We start from the raw sequence: 17,604 nt of genomic DNA, 5'->3' as shown, positions 1-17,604 counted from the left end.
AGTTGTGGCGCGTGGGCTCAGTAGTTGTGGCACATGGGCTTAGTTGCTCCGTGGCATGTGAGATCTTCCCAGACCAGGGATCGAAACTGTGTCTGTGTTGGCAGGCAGATTCTTAACCACTGAGCCACCAGGGAAGTCCATGATTAATATTTGATGTATTGATTTTCCATTTTTTTTCTATTCAAGTTAGTTTTATGCATGTGGAATTTTGAATCTTCTTTTTATTTAATTCTTATAAATATTTTCCCTTGTAATTAAAACCTTTAGTAAAACCTTTAGTAAATCCAATAAAACTCATGATAAGATACCTTGTGATAAGATGTCTTCATATAAAACATGGCAGTAGCTCCTGTCCCCTGTCCAGCCTCTGCACAAAAGAGTTCTTCTTTTCTCTGGAGGTTGCAGGGAATTATGGGTTAGGAAGTGACTGCATCATAACCATTTGAGATTTTCTTAGTTCCTTGTGTAGTGTGTACTTTGTGATAAGTGGGCTGTTTCTGACATATCTAATAAATGAAAACATCTTTTTCCCATATATTAACTGGAAAAAACACCAAAATACCATTTTAAACTCTGCATTTTAAAGGAATTGAAGATTTTGGACCACAGTTAATTGCATTATGATGGAATTCTACTACATTTAATGGCTACATAAAATTTCTGCTGAGTAACTTTATGTAATCATTTTTCTGTTATTCGATATACAGACTATCTCCTATTCTTTTCTATTATAAATCACCCTGAACTGTTAAAGTAACAGATTTTTTAAAAAATGAGAATACCTAGAGTGGTGAGAGTGCAAGGAAACGGGCTTTCCTGCACTGCTGATGGTATAAATTGATATATTCCTTTTGGAGAGCAGTTTGAATAGCAAGTAGCAAAATTCTTTAAAATTTTGCATGTCCTTTGACTCAGCCATCCATCTCACATCTAGGAATTTATTCTAAGGCTATAAATATGGGTGGACATGAAGACAGGTCTGTAAGGACATTCATTACATGACAGTTTCTGGTTTTAATCTTTTTAAACAATATAAATCCTAACTATGGAGAATGGATTAAATAAAGTATGTACAAGCATATTATTGAATACTATGCAGTTATTAAAATTATATGTTGGAAGGGGCTTCTTGCATCTGTTTATAGCAAATAAGCTTATATCAGACTAACCTTCCCTCTGAATAAAATATAAAACCCAACTGTTTGAAAGCATCATGAACTACCAAGGCAACCAGGACTTGTGGCACCAACACCCTGAAGAGAAGGGAAAATACACTGACATGAATCTGACACTCTGCACAGCTTCTTCCTTTCAGGCATTTGCCAGATTGCAAGTTGTATAGGACCAAGAATTGGAGAAATGAACAGAGCTTTCTGCAGCCTTACTATGCTGGAGATACAAAAACTGGAGTTTAGGGCCACCAAAATAGGCAAATTTTGAGGGGCCAAGGTTCCATGGAGACAGGAAGCGCCGAAAAGTGAGCTGAACATTAAGTGTTGCGTTTCCTTCCAAAATATTTGTTGATTCTTAAGTGGCATAGGCTATACGGCTGAGAAATCAACAGTGTGGCAGTTAAGAGGTTGAGGAACTAAGTGAAGCTTTCAACAGCCTCAAGTTCTGGGAACTTATATTGAAGTTCAGTGTCAACCAGGGAGGAGTCCGGGCCTCCCAAGCTTTCACCTGGGGACCCTGAAGGGCAGCATCCTAGGAGAAAGGATGAACCAGAAAGAGAGCAACCTTTACAAAGCCTAAAACTGAAATCCTAGAGTGGATAAAGATCATCTTCCCCTCTTTTAACTGCCTTTGAGAAGCAAAAGAAAATTCTCTCTGGAGGAAGATATCATCTGGAGCCTGTACAGACTTCATACACAATGTTGGGCATTCAGTCAGAAAGTACCAGGGATACGAGGAGGCAGGACCAATGGGGGGGGGAACATACAAAAACAGACTCACAGGTGGTCCACGTGTTGGATTTATCGGGTACAAGATTTAAAATAACTGTGATTAATGTGTTCAAGAAAATAGATTACCAAATGGAAAATTTCAATGGATATCTGAAAGCTATAAAAATTAATCAAATGGAAAATTTTAAACTAAAAAATAGAAAAATTTAAGAACTCAAAAGATGGATTTAATAGATTTTTAAAAAATTTTTATTGGAGCATAGTTGATTTACAACATTGTGCTAGTCTTAGGTGTACAGCAAAGTGAATCAGTTATACATATACATATATCCACTCTTTTTCAGATTCTTTTCCCATATAGGTCATTACAGAGTATTGAGTAGAGTTCCCTGTGCTATACAGTAGGTCCTTATTAGTTATCTATTTTATATGCAGTAGTGTATATATGTCAACCCCAATCTCCCAATTTATCCCTCCCCCTTTCCCCCTGGTAACCATAAGATTGTTTTCGACATCTGTGACTCTATTTCTGCTTTGTAATTAAGTTCATTTGTACCATTTTAAAAAGATTCCACATATAAGCAATATCATATATTTGTCCTTCTCTGTCTGACTTACTTCACTCAGTATGACAGTCTCTAAGTCCATCCATGTTGCTGCAAATGGCATTATTTCATTCGTTTTTTTTTTTTGCGGTACGCGGGCCTCTCACTGCCATGGCCTCTCCCGTTGCGGAGCACAGGCTCTGGACGCGCAGACTCAGCGACCATGGCTCACGGGCCCAGCCGCTCCGCGGCATGTGGGATCTTCCCGGACCGGGGCACGAACCCGTGTCCCCTGCATCGGCAGGCGGACTCTCAACCACTGTGCCACCAGGGAAGCCCTCATTCCTTTTTATGGCCAAGTAATACTCCATTGTCTATGTGTACCATGTCTTCTTTACTAATTCCTCTGTTGATGGACATTTAGGTTGTTTCCATGTCCTGGATATTGTAAATAGTACGGCAATGAATATTGGGGTGCATGTATCCTTGTGAATTAGGGTTTTTTCAGCGTACATGCCCAGGGGTGGGATTGCTGGATCATATGGTAGCTCTTTTTTTAGTTTTTTAAGGAACCTCCATACTGTTCTCCATAGTGGCTGTACCAATTTACAGTCCCACAAAGAGTGTAGAAGGGTTCCCTTTTCTCCACACCCTCTCCAGCATTTATTGTTTGTTTTTTGATGATCACCATTCTGACTGGTGTGAGGTGATACCTCATTGTAGTTTTGATTTGCATTTCCCTAAAAATTAGTGATGTTGAACATCTTTTCATGTGCTTTTTAGCCATCTGTATGTCTTCTTTGCAGAAATGTCTTTTTTTTTTTTTTGCGGTACGTGGGCCTCTCACTGTTGTGGCCTCCCCCGTTGCAGAGCACAGGCTCCGGATGCGCAGGCTCAGCGGCCACGGCTCACGGGCCCAGCTGCTCCGTGGCATATGGGATCCTCCCGGACTGGGGCACGAACCCCTGTCCCCTGCATCGGCAGGTGGACTCTCAACCACTGCGCCACCAGGGAAGCCCCAGAAATGTCTATTTTTAAAAAAATTAATTAATTTATTTATTTTTGGCTACATTGGGTCTTCGTTGCTGCATGCAGGCTTTCTCTAGTTGTGACGAGCGGGGGCTACTCCTCATTGTGGTGCACGGGCTTCTCATTGCAGTGGCTTCTCTGGTTGTGGAGCACAGGCTCTAGGTGCGCAGGCTTCAGTAGTTGTGTCTCGCAGGCTCTAGAGTGCAAGCTCAGTAGTTGTGGTGCACGGGCTGAGTTGCTTCACGGCATGTGGGATCTTCCTGGACCAGGGCTCGAACCTGTGCCCCCTGCATTGGCAGGCGGATTCTTAACCACCACACCACCAGGGAAGTCCTGAGAAATGTTTATTTGGATCTGCCCATTTTTTTGATTGGGTTGTTTGTTTTTGTTATTGAGCTGCATTAGCTGTTTGTGTATTTTGGAAATGAATCCCTTGTCAGTTGCTTCATTTGCAAATATTTTCTCCCATTCTATGGGTTGTCTTTTTGCTTTGTTTATGGTTTCCTTTGCTGTGCAAAAGCTTTTAAATTTAATTAAGTCCTATTTGTTTATTTTTATTTTATTTTCATTACTCTAAGAGGTGGATCAAAAAAGATTTTGCTTCGATTTATGTCAGAGAGTGTTCTGCCTGTGCTTTCCTCTAAGAATTTAATAGTATCTGGCCTTACATTTAGATCTTTAATCCATTTTGAGTTTATTTTTGTGTATGGTATTAGGAAGTGTTCCAGTTTCATTCTTTTACATGTAGCTGTCTAGTTTTCCCAGCACCACTTATTGAAGAGTCTGTCTTTTCTCCATTGTGTATTCTTGCCTCCTTTGTCATAGATTAAACTATGGATGTGTGGGTTTATCTCTGGACTTTCCATCCTATTCCACTGAACTATATTTCTGTTTTTATGCTAACACCATACTGTTTTGATTACTGTAGCTTTGTAGTATAGTCCGAAGCCAAGGAGCCTGATTCCTCCTGCTCCATTTTTCTTTCTCAAGATTTCTTTGGCTATTCGGTATCTTTTGTGTTTCCATACAAATTGTAAAATTTTTTGTTCTAATTCTGTGAAAAATGCCATTGGTAATTTGATAGGGATTGCATTGAATCTGTAGATTGCTTTGGGTAGTTTAGTCATTTTCACAATATTGATTTGTCCATTCCAAGAACATGGTATATCTCTCCATCTGTTTATGTCATCTTTGATTATCTTATAGTTTTCTGGGTACAGGTGTTTTGCCTCCCCAGGTAGGTTTATTCCTAGGTATTTTATTCTTTTGGATGCAATGGTAAATGGGATTACTTCCTTAATGTCTCTTTCTGATCTTTTGTTGCTAGTGTATAGGAATGCAAGCGATTTCTTTGTATTAATTTTGTATCCTGAAAATTTACCTAATTCACTGATGAGCTCCAGTAGTTTTCTGGTAGCATCTTCAGGATTTTCTATGTATAGTATCATGTCATCTGCAAACAGTGACAGTTTTACTTCTTATTTTCCAATTTAGATTCCTTTTATTTCTTTTTCTTCTCCGATTGCCATGGCTAGGACTTCCAAAACTATGTTGAATAAAAGTGGTGAGAGTGTACATCCTGATGTACACTCTTGTTCCTGATCTTAGAGGAAATGCTTTCAGTTTTCCACCATCAAGAATGTTTCTGTGGGTTTGTTGTATATGGCCCTTATTATGTTGAGGTAGGTCCCTCTATACCCACTTCTTTCTTATTGCAGTGGCTTCTCTTGTTGTGGAGCACAGGCTCTAGGCGCACGGGCTTCAGTAGTTTGTGGCTTGCAGGCTCAGCAGTTGTGGCTTACAGGCTCTAGAGCACAGGCTCAGTTGTGGCACACGGGCTTCGTTGCTCCACGGCATGTGGGATCCTCCCGGACCAGGGCTCGAACCCGTCACCCCTGCATTGGCAGGCGGATTCTCAACCACTGTGCCACTAGGGAAGCCCCTGGAGAGTTTTTATAATAGGGACTTAATAGATTAGATACAGTTAAAGAGAAGATTGATAAATTGGAAAATAAGTTAGTAGACAATATCTAGACAGAAGCATGAAAGTTAAAAAAAAGATGAAAAATTCAGAAAAGAGCATAAGAGAGATATAGAACATGGTGAAAAGGTCTAACATACATTGTTGCCCCAGAAAGATAGATAACGCGCAAAAGTAATGTCTGAAGTGATGATGGCTAGTAATTTTTCAAAACAGACAATTTTGCATGTAGGGGAGTGGAGGCTGCTCTTTCCTTAGTGTCAGAGAATTTCCAGGCCTCTGTCTAATTAACCCAACTTGCATTACATGCCTATCTCTGAGCCTGTCACTGTGGCACTGTGGCTGGGGAGATGAGACCATGCTGATGGTCTAACCTACCCTGGAAAATGAACAAGAACAACAGTGAAAGCAGACATTTACATAGTGCCTACTGTGTGCCAGGTGTACTGTTCTATGTACTTTACATTTGGTATATAAACCCATTTTAACTTCATAAACTGTGGCACAGAGAAGTTAAGTCAATTGACTTAGACAAGGCCACAGCTGGTAAATGGCAAAACCAGGATTCAAACCTAGTCAGTTATGCCCCAGAATCTGCATTCTTATCTGCTGTGCTATACTGTCTCTTTTTCTCAAGCCCCATAGATAGATATGGAAATACAGGACCCTATTAAGGCGAGGAAAGGAGGGAATGAATATTAGGTGTTATGGACTGGATGTTTGTGTCCCTCCCCACATTGAAGCCCTAACCTATGTTGAAGCCCTAACCTATAGTGTGGCTCTATTTGGAGATGGGGCCTCTAAGGAAGTAATGAAGGTTAAATGAGGTCATAATGGTGGAGCCCTGATCCAATAGGATTAATGTCCTTATAAGAAGAGATACAGCACATGTACGCTCTCCCTCTCCTCCCCACCACCTCCATGCATGCACTGGGAAAGGGCACATGAGGGACATAGTGAGAAGGTGGCTGTCTGCAAGCCAGGAAGAGAGCCCTCACCAGAAACCAAATCATCAGGAACCTTGATCATGGACTTCTAGTGTCCAGATCTGTGAGAAAATACATTTCTGTTGTTTAAACCACCCAGTCTGTGGCCTTGTATAATGTCAGTCCAAGCAGATGAATACAAGCAATCAGCTGCATTGACCCTAAATTTCTTAATGATGTGGAGCAATGTCTGGGTCACCACTGCCTTCCAAGTCTGAGAGAGCTGGACTTACATTTTGATTCCACCATTCAACAGATGCATGACCTTGGGCAAGTCACTTATTCTTCCTCTGGGAAATGGCATTAGTAATTCTGGCATGGAAAGAGCCTACTACTGTGCATGGCACATAATGGGCACTCTATAAACTTTAATATTCATGATATATTACTAAATGAAAAAAGCAGAATACAAGAAAATAAGTATATCATCCTTCTTTTTGTCAAAAAATTATATGGATGCTTAGGGAAATACCATAGAGGTTTATGTGTCATCATGTCTGCTGGGGCTCTCTGGTTTGTGGTCTTATACATGATGTCTGTTTTCTAATTGTTGCCTCAGTACATTTTCTAATTTTTTCTACAGCAAATGTGGGCTAATTTGATAGCAATAAAAGAGTCTGAGGGAAAACTTGGCCCACATATATGTTTATATACGTACCTGCATCTCCACGTGCAGCCAGCCTTGGGCTGCTCACTTCCTGGCCCTGGATGGGACAGAGTTGCAGGCTCACTCTGGTTTCTCTGTGGCGCCTCCATGCTGCTCAGGTTTTAGTGAGCCTGAGGTGAGCCTGCTCAGGTTTTACTGGCCTGAGTCCCCCGTAAATCTAGCTTAGCTTTAAAGGGGAATTTATGGAGCTTTTTGTGACCTGGGGTAAGAGACGCCGGGCGCGTGAGGCCTCGAGCATCAGGCTCTATAGCTCCAGAGGCCCTGGCAAGGTTACAGGCCCCCTGATGGGACCTGGGACGCCCCAAGGCAGCTCTGCATTGAGCAGCCCATCTCGCTGGACTGTGGAGACTGGAGAAAAAGCTCAGACGTCCACCTTCCTGCTTCTCCTCTTTCAGAAGCCCCCACTTGCTGCTGATTGCCAGGCCTTTGGGTTTGCTGAGGAGGGAAGAGAGGGCATGATGAGGCAGCATGGAGGCGGGAGGGGCCCTGGAGTGTGGATGCAGCACAGGCTTGGCATCTGCTGAGTATCCTTAGAGAGCCGGCGCTCACCTCCCTGGGCCTGAGAATGGAGCCTGATGCTCCCTGCTGTTTGGGGTCTCTAGTGCCCCTCCTGCTCGAGCCTGGCCCTCCCACTACTCAGAGGGGAACGCTAAGGCTCAGAGAGGGGGCCTGCAGAGCCCAGGCTCATACTCAAGACCCGTTGGCCTGAGGCTGCCCTCTGTGGCCCCTGGGGCTCACTGCCTGGGGAAGTGGGCCACTGTTGCTGGAGAAACACCACCTCAGGGTGCTGTGACCATGTGTCTCCTGCCTGTCAAGAAGGCAGTAGAGGGACTTATACTGAAGTGCTGACTGCACCAGGCACCACACTGCTACATGTATTATCTCATTTACCCCTAACAGCCACCCCTTGGAGCTGAGATTCTTATCTCTGTTTTACAGATGAAGGAACTGAGGCTCAGAAGAGTAAGGTAGCTCATCTAGGGTGAAGCAGCCAGAAAGTTAATAGTGGAGCTAGGGCTTCAACCTAGGTGTGTGTGTGCAAAACCTTGTTCTGTTTCCCCAGGTCACGGTGTCTGATGTAGAGGAAGCACGAAAGTGAACTTTGGATAATCCTCCCAGCCACCCCGCCCCCTTCCCAGTGTTTCCAAGCACCTACTGTAGTTCTAACCGTGTGCGAGGAATGAGGGGAATATCCCCATTGGGGCCCAGGTGTTGAGAGAACCTGCTTGATGTGTGACTAGGACCAGCCTCTCCCCCATCTGGGTCCCTGTTTTCTCTTCTGTATGTGAAGTAAGTTGAACAAAATCATGTGTCAGAATGCACTGACATTCAGCCGCTCTGGAGCTCTAAGACCTTGTCCTGAAGGATTTCACAGACTCTAGATGAGGCGGGACCTTAACCGCACTTACAAGCGTCAATGTGGCCGTACAGAGTATTATAGTCCCCACCTTGTGGTGATGTTGTGGAGATTTAGAGATCAAACATGTCGAGTATTTGGGACTTCCCTGGTGGCGCAGTGGCAAGTTAAGACTCCGCCTGCCAAGGCAGGGGACACGGATTTGATCCCTGTTCTGGGAAGATCCCACATGCCACAGAGCAACTAAGCCCGTGCGACACAACTACTGAGCCTGCGCTCTAGAGCCCAGGAGCCACAACTACTGAGCCTGCGTGCCACAACTACTGAAGCCCGTGCGCCTAGAGCCTGTGCTCCACAACAAGAGAAGGCACCACAAAGAGAAGTCTGCGCACCGCAACAAAGAGTAGCCCCCGCTCACTACAGCTAGACAAAGCCCGCGCACAGCAACGAAGACCCAACACAGCAAGCAAGCAAGAAAGAAAGAAAGAGAAAGAAAGAGGGAGGGAGTGGGAGGGAGGGAGGGAGAGAGAAAGAGAGACAGGGAAGAAAGAAGGAAAGAAAGAAGGAAACCACATGTCAGATGCTGGGTTAGGTGCACCCTAACAGGCAACTATTCGCAGGGGCTGCTGTGTGCAGAGGTGGGGAAGCTTGGGGGAGGGCGGGAAAGACCAAGGAACATTCCAGAAGGAGATGCACTTCTGCTGAGCTCTGAGGGCCCAGAGAGATTTGGGAGGTGTCAGGCACCCTGACTGGAGGGCTGGGGTGTGTACAGCGCAGCAGCAAAGCACTATGGGAGTGGGAGGTAATGCCCAGATAGGGGGTGAGCCCAGGCTGTGGGGACCCCTGAGCCAGGCTGATAGCACCTCCATTTATCAGGTGCCACCAGGGGCTGGCCCTGCAGTCAGAGTCGACAGTGGTTTTCATGTCGTCAACACCCATAAAATGCTCCTTGTTTTACAGATGCAGGAAAGTCTTTCTAACTGCAAAGCCCACCTCTAACTGCTGCACTAGATTGGGGTCAGCATGTTACAGCCCAAGAGCCAGTGAGCTCTTTTTCTCAATAAAGTTTTATTAGAACACAGCCCAATCTTCTGTTTACATGCTGTCTATGGCTGCTTTTCATGTTACAACAACAGAGCTGAGTAGTTGTGGCAGAGAATGTATGGCCTGCAAAGCTTAAAATATGTGTTACTTTGCCTGTTACAGAGAAAGTTTGCTCTCTGAGCCCTACACTTGCCATGTGAGCTTGGGTAAATTGCTGGCCCCCTCTGAGCCTGTCTGGCCAATTTCTGACGGTTGTAGCAAAGCTTATAGGCGATGGCTATGAAATGTTTTGACTGTAAAGTGCAGTACCCTGTCACCAGCCTGGCACCTGGCGAGCACTAAAATTCTGCTTGTCCATGAATGAGGAGCACTCATCATGTAGGCCTTCCTAGATCCAGCCAATGGCTGCTTCTGGGACAGCAAGGAGGCGGCATCTGGGCCCGAGATGCTGAATGCATCATTGTCCCTCTCATGCAGACTTGGCAGTTTTCAGTGTAAATTAAAATTCCTGTGGGGAGTCACCTTATATGTGGTAATCACTTTATAGCCAAGTCATTACGGTAATTTGCAAAGCTCTGTGGTGTGTAACTGGAGCCATTTGCTTTGGATTTGCTGGCTGTGACCTCATTCAGGCTGCCCAGTTCTGCATTTGGTGACCCCTGAGACTTGGGGGCTTGTCCTCCTGAGCCTGGCCTCAGGGTCATCCAGACCTGACCTTCTTGGGGATAGAATACTTCTCATACAGGCCCTGCCTCCCAGCCCCATCCTGAATTCAAGGATAAAAAGAAGAAGTAATTATCATTATGATCATCATAACTTTTCGAGTGCTTGCTGTGAGGTAGGCACCATGCCAAATGCATTGTGTTTGTAATTTCACTTAATTGTCACCACAACCTTGTGAGGTAGGTGTTAGCACCATTTTACAAACAAGAAAACTGAGGCTTAAAGAGGAAACTAAACCGAACTCTTACCTAGCCCTGGGGGTGCCAGTCCAGGTTCTGCTATGGATTTGCTGTGTGATTAAAGCAGAGTCTTTCCCTCTCTGAGCCCCAGTTTCTTCATCTATTAATGAAATAGTCACTCAGTCCCAGCCCTGACATTCTAGGTTTTTTCTCATCAATCTGTAAAAATGAACAGAGGACCTTCTCATCCTCCAAGCCTCCAAAGAAGCTTGATGTATGTGGGGAGAGTCAGGTCCAGGGTCTGCTCGTGGCCCCCTGTGGCACAGAGGGAGGCATGGCTGCTGGGTGCCAGTCCCTTTTCAGGGCCCCCCCAGCCTGCCTCAGGGCAGCGGGGCTGACATGCCCCTCTCATTCCCCTGCCTTCCCAGAGAAAGACACCATCCCTTCTCCCTGGAGACAGAGAGTAAGCCAGGGTGAGTCCTGTGATGCCCTTGGGGACAGAGAGGCAAGATGTCAATGGGCAGGAAGGCAGTGGGAGGGCCCAGGGTTGAAGAGTGACTGTAGCCACATCTTTCCAGTGGTGACAGCATCGCTGGGACAAAGCCTCTGGTTTAATTTCCAGGCTTTGAGAAAGCAGGTGGCCTGGAGCAGAGTCCAGCATGGGTTTTGGGAGAGCTGGGTTTGGACTCAGCTATGCCAGCAATTGCCATGTGACCTTGGGTGGCCACTTGCCAGCTCTGGTGCTCATGTACTTCCCTCTGTGAGGCGGGGAGGGCAATGCTTTCATCAGGGTGCTGTGAGAGTCACATAAGACAAGGGCTTGAATGGGCTTGGATCCCCGAGCAGTGCCAAACTGTGACCCGAGGGACTCCTTCCTCCCTCCTTCCCAAAGCTGTGTGTTTATTTATTGTAGGAAAACTTCTTACTGTATCCAGTGGAAAAGAAGCCAATAGTCCCCAATTGTTTGTCTGGTAATGACTGTTTCTTCCCCCAGAGGTGATGAGTTTGCATCCCAACTGAACCCCTTACTCCCTGTTTGACCTTGGGTAATGCGCTAAATTTCTCTGAGCCTTCGTATGCTCATCTGAGATGGAGTGGTCTTACCACCTGGCAGAGTTGTTGCAAAGATTGAAGTTTAGCAGTCATTGTAATGGTTGCACTTTGACTTCCCCAAAGGCTCCCCAACATGATCTTATTGGAGTCAAAGTTGTGGATGCTTGTTTGGGGGTCCCCAGTCGTTCATCATTTGGCTGAGAGGCAGCAGGACAGGACTTGAGCTTTGAACTGTGAGAGATCTGAGTTTGAATTGTGGCCCCGCGTCTTACAGACTCCAGAGCCTGGTGGAAGGCACCTAATCTCTCCAAACTTCAACTTTTCTCATCTGGAAAGTGGCTGTAATGAGCCCACCTCACAGGGATGGACACTTAAAGGAATCAAATGTTCCTGTTGATCAAATAGGAAGGGCTGATGAATAGGGCTTGATATATGCTGGGCTCCCTGGCGCCTTTCTGGGTCCCCGCCTTCCATCTCTCCATACATCCTCCTGTGGGAAGGAGGGGTAGGTAACCCAGAGGTCCCCAACGGGCCTCGTGGGTCCTTGAAAGAAGCTTGGAACCATGTCCCTGACCCAAAGACGCTGGAAGAAAGACCCTGGCAGAACAGCCCCATGTGGTGATGAAGCTCTTTTTGCGCCAAATGCTATTAACGGTCATAAAATCATCCACAGTTTTCTCAGGCCCAGTCCCAGGGTTTGCCTCAATGGGACAATAAAATCACAAGCAGAAACAATTTGGAAAAGGCAGAGACCGCCTTGCAGAGGAGGAGTTAAATGAGCGGCAGCCGGCTCTCATTAACTCAGGCCATTCACATTTGTTACCAGGGATTTCTTTTTAATTAAAAAACAACCAAGTTATTAAAAAATAAGCTTGTGAGGGGCTGGCCAAGCAGCAGCCCAAACCAGCAGGAGTGAGCGTTCCTCACAGCAGGACATTGGCCCAGTGCTTGGCCTGGGAAGGGGACCAGAGGTCCACTTCTGAGGAAGTACTTGTCTGGAGACTTGTCACCTGCCCTGGGACCTTGAGAGCATGGCATTATCTGCAAACTGTAAAGTGCTCGGCAGGTGAATGCCTAGTGCCTGTTCGGAGCTTTGGGCACGTGGCGAGTAAGCACTGAGCGTCTGACCTTCTGTGAAGGGGCTGCCTGGGGGTGGGGTAAAGCTAGAATTAGGGTTGGGGGAGCCGGATCCTTGAGGATGAGGTTGGACTTCTGTCTTCCTAAGAGGTCACTTTTTATTACATAGTGATTAAGACATGGGTTTGGGTCTGATGGACCTGAGCCAGAGATCCAGCCCAGACTCTTACTAGCTGTGTGATCTTGGGTGAGTAGTTTAGCCTTCCTGAGCCTCTGCTCTCTTCTGTGTACAATGGGCATAATACTGATCTCTCCCTATGAGGGCTGCAGGAGGCCCCAGTGAGGCAGTGGAGTCAGGGCCTGCACATCCTGCTTAGCTTCAGGGCTGATCGTGTACTGGTGTCAGCTCTTTTCTCATCTTAATGGTTTATCTCGCTCAGTGTTGACAGTCCCTGGACAGTCCTTGGGCCTGTTAATAATGTTTTATTGCATCTGTCAGACACTTTATACTCTTCAAAGTGCTCTTTGACAATACGAGCACTTTCCACTCCAGGTGCACCACCTACTAGGCACCTGCACTTGGCTAGGGCTCTGCACCTCAGCTCTCAACACCTCACAGCATCTCTGGAGAACTGGTGTGGCTATCCCCATTTGACACAGGGGGACTCAGCCTCTGGAAGGGACCTGTCCGAGTCACAGACTTGGTTGGGGGCAGTAGGGGCTCCCACTGGGCCCATCAGGCCCCAAAGCCCTTTCCTCCTTAGCATAACCCTGCCAAGTGACTGGGCAGAAAGCCCGAGAAGATAGTCTTCGGATTAACCCTCCTCACACTATAGACGAGAAAACTGAGGCCCAGAGAGGGCAAGTGGCTTATAACAACCATGTCTAACATTTTTGTTATACTTTATATAGTTTTTAAGGGCTTTCAAGGGCTTTATATAGATTTCAAGACTAATTGAGGCACGTCTGCCTCAGTTTGTCTTCCTAAAAGTCCCAGGAGTGGGCCACGGCTGGGCATATGATAGTTAGGCTGTCAAAGAACCGTGGAGGACACAGAGGCGTGAATAACTGTATCCTGTGCTTCTATGGGGTAATGCAATTTGGAAAACAACGTGGATTCAGCTTCAGTGATAAGAAGAACACATGCTGTTTAGTGAGCACCTCCTCCTTGACCTGCAGATGTTAGTGATGCTTACCTGGCCTGCTGGGCAGCCAGCCCCAGCCATGGCCTTGCATCTTGTCAAATGAGTGCCAGGATCATAGCTTGTAAGCTCCAAGAGGCAGGAGTGTGTGTCTAGCTCACCATGTTTCCTGCACCCGGAGAGTGTCTGGTATGTTGTAAGTGCTCTGTGTTTGTGTAAAGATCAGTTACCCACTGGAGCTCAGCATCTGCATCTGAGAACTGGGGATTTTATTATTGATCCTGCTGGTGATTATGGGAATTAATAGGTGTCCCCAGTGCCTGGAATGCGGCAAGGGTTCAGTTAGTGTTTCTCAAGGGCACTCTGTCCCACCTGGTACCCCAGTGACTGCCCTCTGCAGGCCATCCTCACTCACTTTGTCTCCTTTTCCTGTCTCTCTCTGCATAGTGAACGGGAGCTACGGCCACTGCACTCCGGGCTCGGAGAAGAGTCTACTGGACCTGGACCTTGCTGAAGGCCCTGGCCCCCCCTGCCGCCAGGGCCTGTTTCTCCCTGCAGGAAGCCCACCACCCCGGGGCCACCCCTCAGCCTGTGAGAGGCTGCTGCATTTCCCCCACCCCAGCAGGTATGTGCTCCGACCCCACGCATCAGCTGCCTTCTGTGGACGGTAGCCGGAAGCTGCAGATCTAGGGCCTCCAGACCTCACCTGGTCTGCCTGGCTCGTGGGACACACAGGGAAACTGAGGCACAGGAGGACCAGAGACCAGCCGGAGCCCAGTAGCACATGGATGGCCGCTTGGTCTAGGCTCTGGCCCCATTGCAAGGCCCCATGAGAGACAGGAGTGGCTTTATTGAGGTGTGTTTCCCTGTTGCAGAAGCTGAGCTGACTTTACAGAGAATCAGTCATTTCAGAAGAAGAAAAAGATTCAGAGGATGGGGGGAGAGGTTGGGGAGGGAAGACCCAGCTCAGGGTTCACGCTTGCTGTAGTGAGGAACCCTGGACTGCTCCGGGAGCTGAGAGGGATTCCTCCACCCAGGCGTCTCCTGCCCCAGGAAGCCATCACCCCATAGAACTCTGCCAGGTAACCATCATTCAGTGCTGGTGCATGTTCACCTCTGGACAGATGTTCTGCCAGATTGCATATGGGGCTGAACTCTGCCTCCTGCGGCTTCTCCCAGGATCCAAGCCATGCCTCTGTGCCCTCTGGTTTGCGGACAGGCAGAGGCCAACCACAGACAAGCCTCTGCATCCACCTGCTCAGCCCTAGGGCCCTGAGCCAGTGCCTGGGGCTGCTGGCCTGGGGCCTGTCTCACAGATCACAGAGTCTAAAAACTGGCCCAGTTGCCTGTTTGCAATTGGTTCCTTCACCAGTCATTCATCAGGGGTGGGTGCCTTGGTGAAGGAAGCAGAGATCTCCCCGACAGAGTTTACTTTCCAGTGGGAGCTCCATGGTGGGAGATATTACTAATTAATTAGCAGGATGCTACATGGAACCATTTTTCTTTGAGGATGTAGATTCCCTGTGGCTTTCTTTGGTCTTAGTGAGACTTCTGATTTACAGGAGTGTGTTAGTCTGCTTGGGCTTTGCCATAACAAAACACCTCAGGTTGGGTGGCTTAAACGACATGTATTTCCTCACAGTTAGGGAAGTTGGAAGTCCAAGATCAAGGTGTCTGCAGGTTTGGTTTCTCCTGAGAGCTCTCTCCTTGGCTTGCAGATGGCCACCTTCTCACTTGCTGTGTCCTCACATGGTCTTTTCTCGGTGTGCACACCCCTGGTGTCTTTTCTTCTTCCAAGGACTCCAGTCTGGTTGGATCAGGGCCCACCCTATGACCTCATTTAACCTTAATTACCTCCCTGAAGGCCCTACCTCCAAATCCAGTCACAAAGGGGTTTAGGGCTTCAACCTGTGAATTTTAGGGGGACACAATCAAGTACATGAAGAGGAGTTCAGCAAGCATCGTTTAGACTTGGAGCTGTGCATTGTTTGGTGACAGTCAAATGCATTCATCTGCTCGATTGTTCACTGAGGCCCCCCTGGCAGCATCCAGTTTCTCCAGTGAAATTCTATCTCCTGGCAGAAGCTACAGTAACCTAGCGAAAGCTGAGGAAGTGGATTTTTGTTTTCTCTTCTCTTTTGGTAGAGACGATCAGAAACATCATTTGTCGTTTTGAATGTCATTTGACAGGGTACAGGAGAGTCTGTACCCAGAACCCTATGCCAGCATCAGTCTGAGTTGCTGCCACCTCTGCTGCTGATCTGGCTCTCCCAAACTCCCTCACTTTCCTAAGGAAACAGAGGGCCCCAGCCCCTATCCCATACCCAGTTGGATTCTATGCCTTCTCCCTCCTGCCAGATTGCCTTGTGTTTGGGGTCTCTCCGTTCATGCGGCTCCCTCTGATTCAAACGGATCCAGGTTCACATTCCTGCTCTATCACTGCCTGCCTCTGAGGGCTTGGGCAAGTTGCTTTAGTTTTCAAAAGTGTCAAACAGATAGTAGTCTCTCCCTTGAAGAACTTGGCCATGCCTTCAGCTACCATGCACCGTTACACTGTTAGGATTCATGAGACGGCCCCTGGGAAAGCACCTGGAGTTGTCCACTTTTTCTAGGGACCATACTCTCAATTTCTAGAGATGTGATGGGATTTGCCTGGGGTGTACAGGGCTCAGCGGCAGAGCAGGGCCAGAACCACTGCCCGGCCTCACAGGGACACTGAGGGCAAGGGGAGGGGCTGCCTTAGCTGGCATTCGGAGCCAGGAAACCCTAAGGCCTGAGCTGCCCCGTCCCTGCCGGATGCCATTCGAGGTTTTGCTGTTGATTATTCAGGTAACTTCAGTCACAGAACACCACAGCTGTTCTCTTCTGGTGTTGGTTGCTTTAAGCTGGTGCTGTTTTTAAAGCAGTTGCTTCAAACAGATGCTTACCTGGCTGCCCTTCCCCATCCATGCCCACCTCTGCCGGGCCCAGGATCATGACCACGCAAGGAACAGCTGCGCACTTATTTTTTTTTCAGCTTCACAAAGTCACAGCTTCAAATCCGATCTTTAAGCCCCTCGGAGCTTTCTGCTGGCAGTAGTGGGCCAGGATCCCCAGCCCTGGAGATGGGGGGGTATGTGTTTTCTCCTTCTGATCCCACCTCGTGACCATGCTCCGGACAGCAGAGTTCCTGGGAGGGAAGAGAGGCCTCTGGGGAGTGAGGCAGAGAATTGTTCAAGTGTAGTTGAGAACCGAACAGAAGAAGAGCCCCTCCCCCAGCCTCCTATCCAGGGAGCACTTCAGGTTAGGTCTACACAGGAGAACTCCACACCTGGGAGGGAGAAGGGGAGCCTGGGTTCTGGTCCCAGCCCTGCTGCTGGTTTGCTGCTTGTGACTGCGGTGAGCCCTGTGCCCTCTTGGTAGCGATGGGGTTGGAGCTGGTGCTCTCGGAGGGCTCCGGGCTCTGACTTTCCTTCTCCCCTGTCCTGTCCCCTCCCTTCCACCTCAGGGCTGGAGCGTAGGATGCCACAGCTGCAGGGAGCCCGAGAGGGAGGGGCTGGGGCTACAGGGCCATGCTGGGAAGCAGAGGGACAGGTGATGGCGCCACAACCCCCGGCTGCAAAGAGCCCCAGGACGGCAGTGTTCATGATGGCAGTGCTGATTGCACCATTCACCCTGCTGTCCTCTTCCCAGAGGGCTGTCACAGCATCTGTTTCCTCCCTTGATCCTGGCAGCCTCTCTCTGAAGTAGGGAGGGTTAGTCCTTATTTCACAGGTGAGAAGACTGAGGCTCGGATGGGGACAGGTATGAGGGCACGTGGGGTATCCTAGTCAGACTTTGGGCACATAAGCAGGCCTCCTGTTCTGCCCAGCCAGCTCCTGGGGCTTCCCGGACCCTGAGCCCACTGTCACCTTGCTGGTCTCTTCCCTTCCCAGAGT

General features: G+C 47.8%; 1 protein-coding gene across 2 annotated transcripts in view; it reads left to right on the top strand.

The window, feature by feature from the left end:
* GLIS1 (GLIS family zinc finger 1) overlaps nucleotides 1–17,604 on the top strand; it is a 227,416-nt gene that overhangs the window by 124,663 nt on the left and 85,149 nt on the right. For both annotated transcript variants that reach the window (XM_024739287.1, XM_024739288.1), the window contains one exon: nucleotides 14,135–14,312. In XM_024739287.1, the coding sequence (XP_024595055.1) occupies nucleotides 14,135–14,312 (178 nt within the window). The remainder of the gene's footprint in view (nucleotides 1–14,134; nucleotides 14,313–17,604) is intronic.

Source organism: Neophocaena asiaeorientalis, unplaced genomic scaffold (genome assembly GCF_003031525.2).
Source record: "Neophocaena asiaeorientalis asiaeorientalis breed wild unplaced genomic scaffold, Neophocaena_asiaeorientalis_V1.1 scaffold138, whole genome shotgun sequence".
Lineage (NCBI taxonomy): Eukaryota > Metazoa > Chordata > Mammalia > Artiodactyla > Phocoenidae > Neophocaena > Neophocaena asiaeorientalis.
The sequence above is the reverse complement of the archived record's forward strand: the minus strand, read 5'-3'. Positions and strand labels throughout refer to the sequence as shown.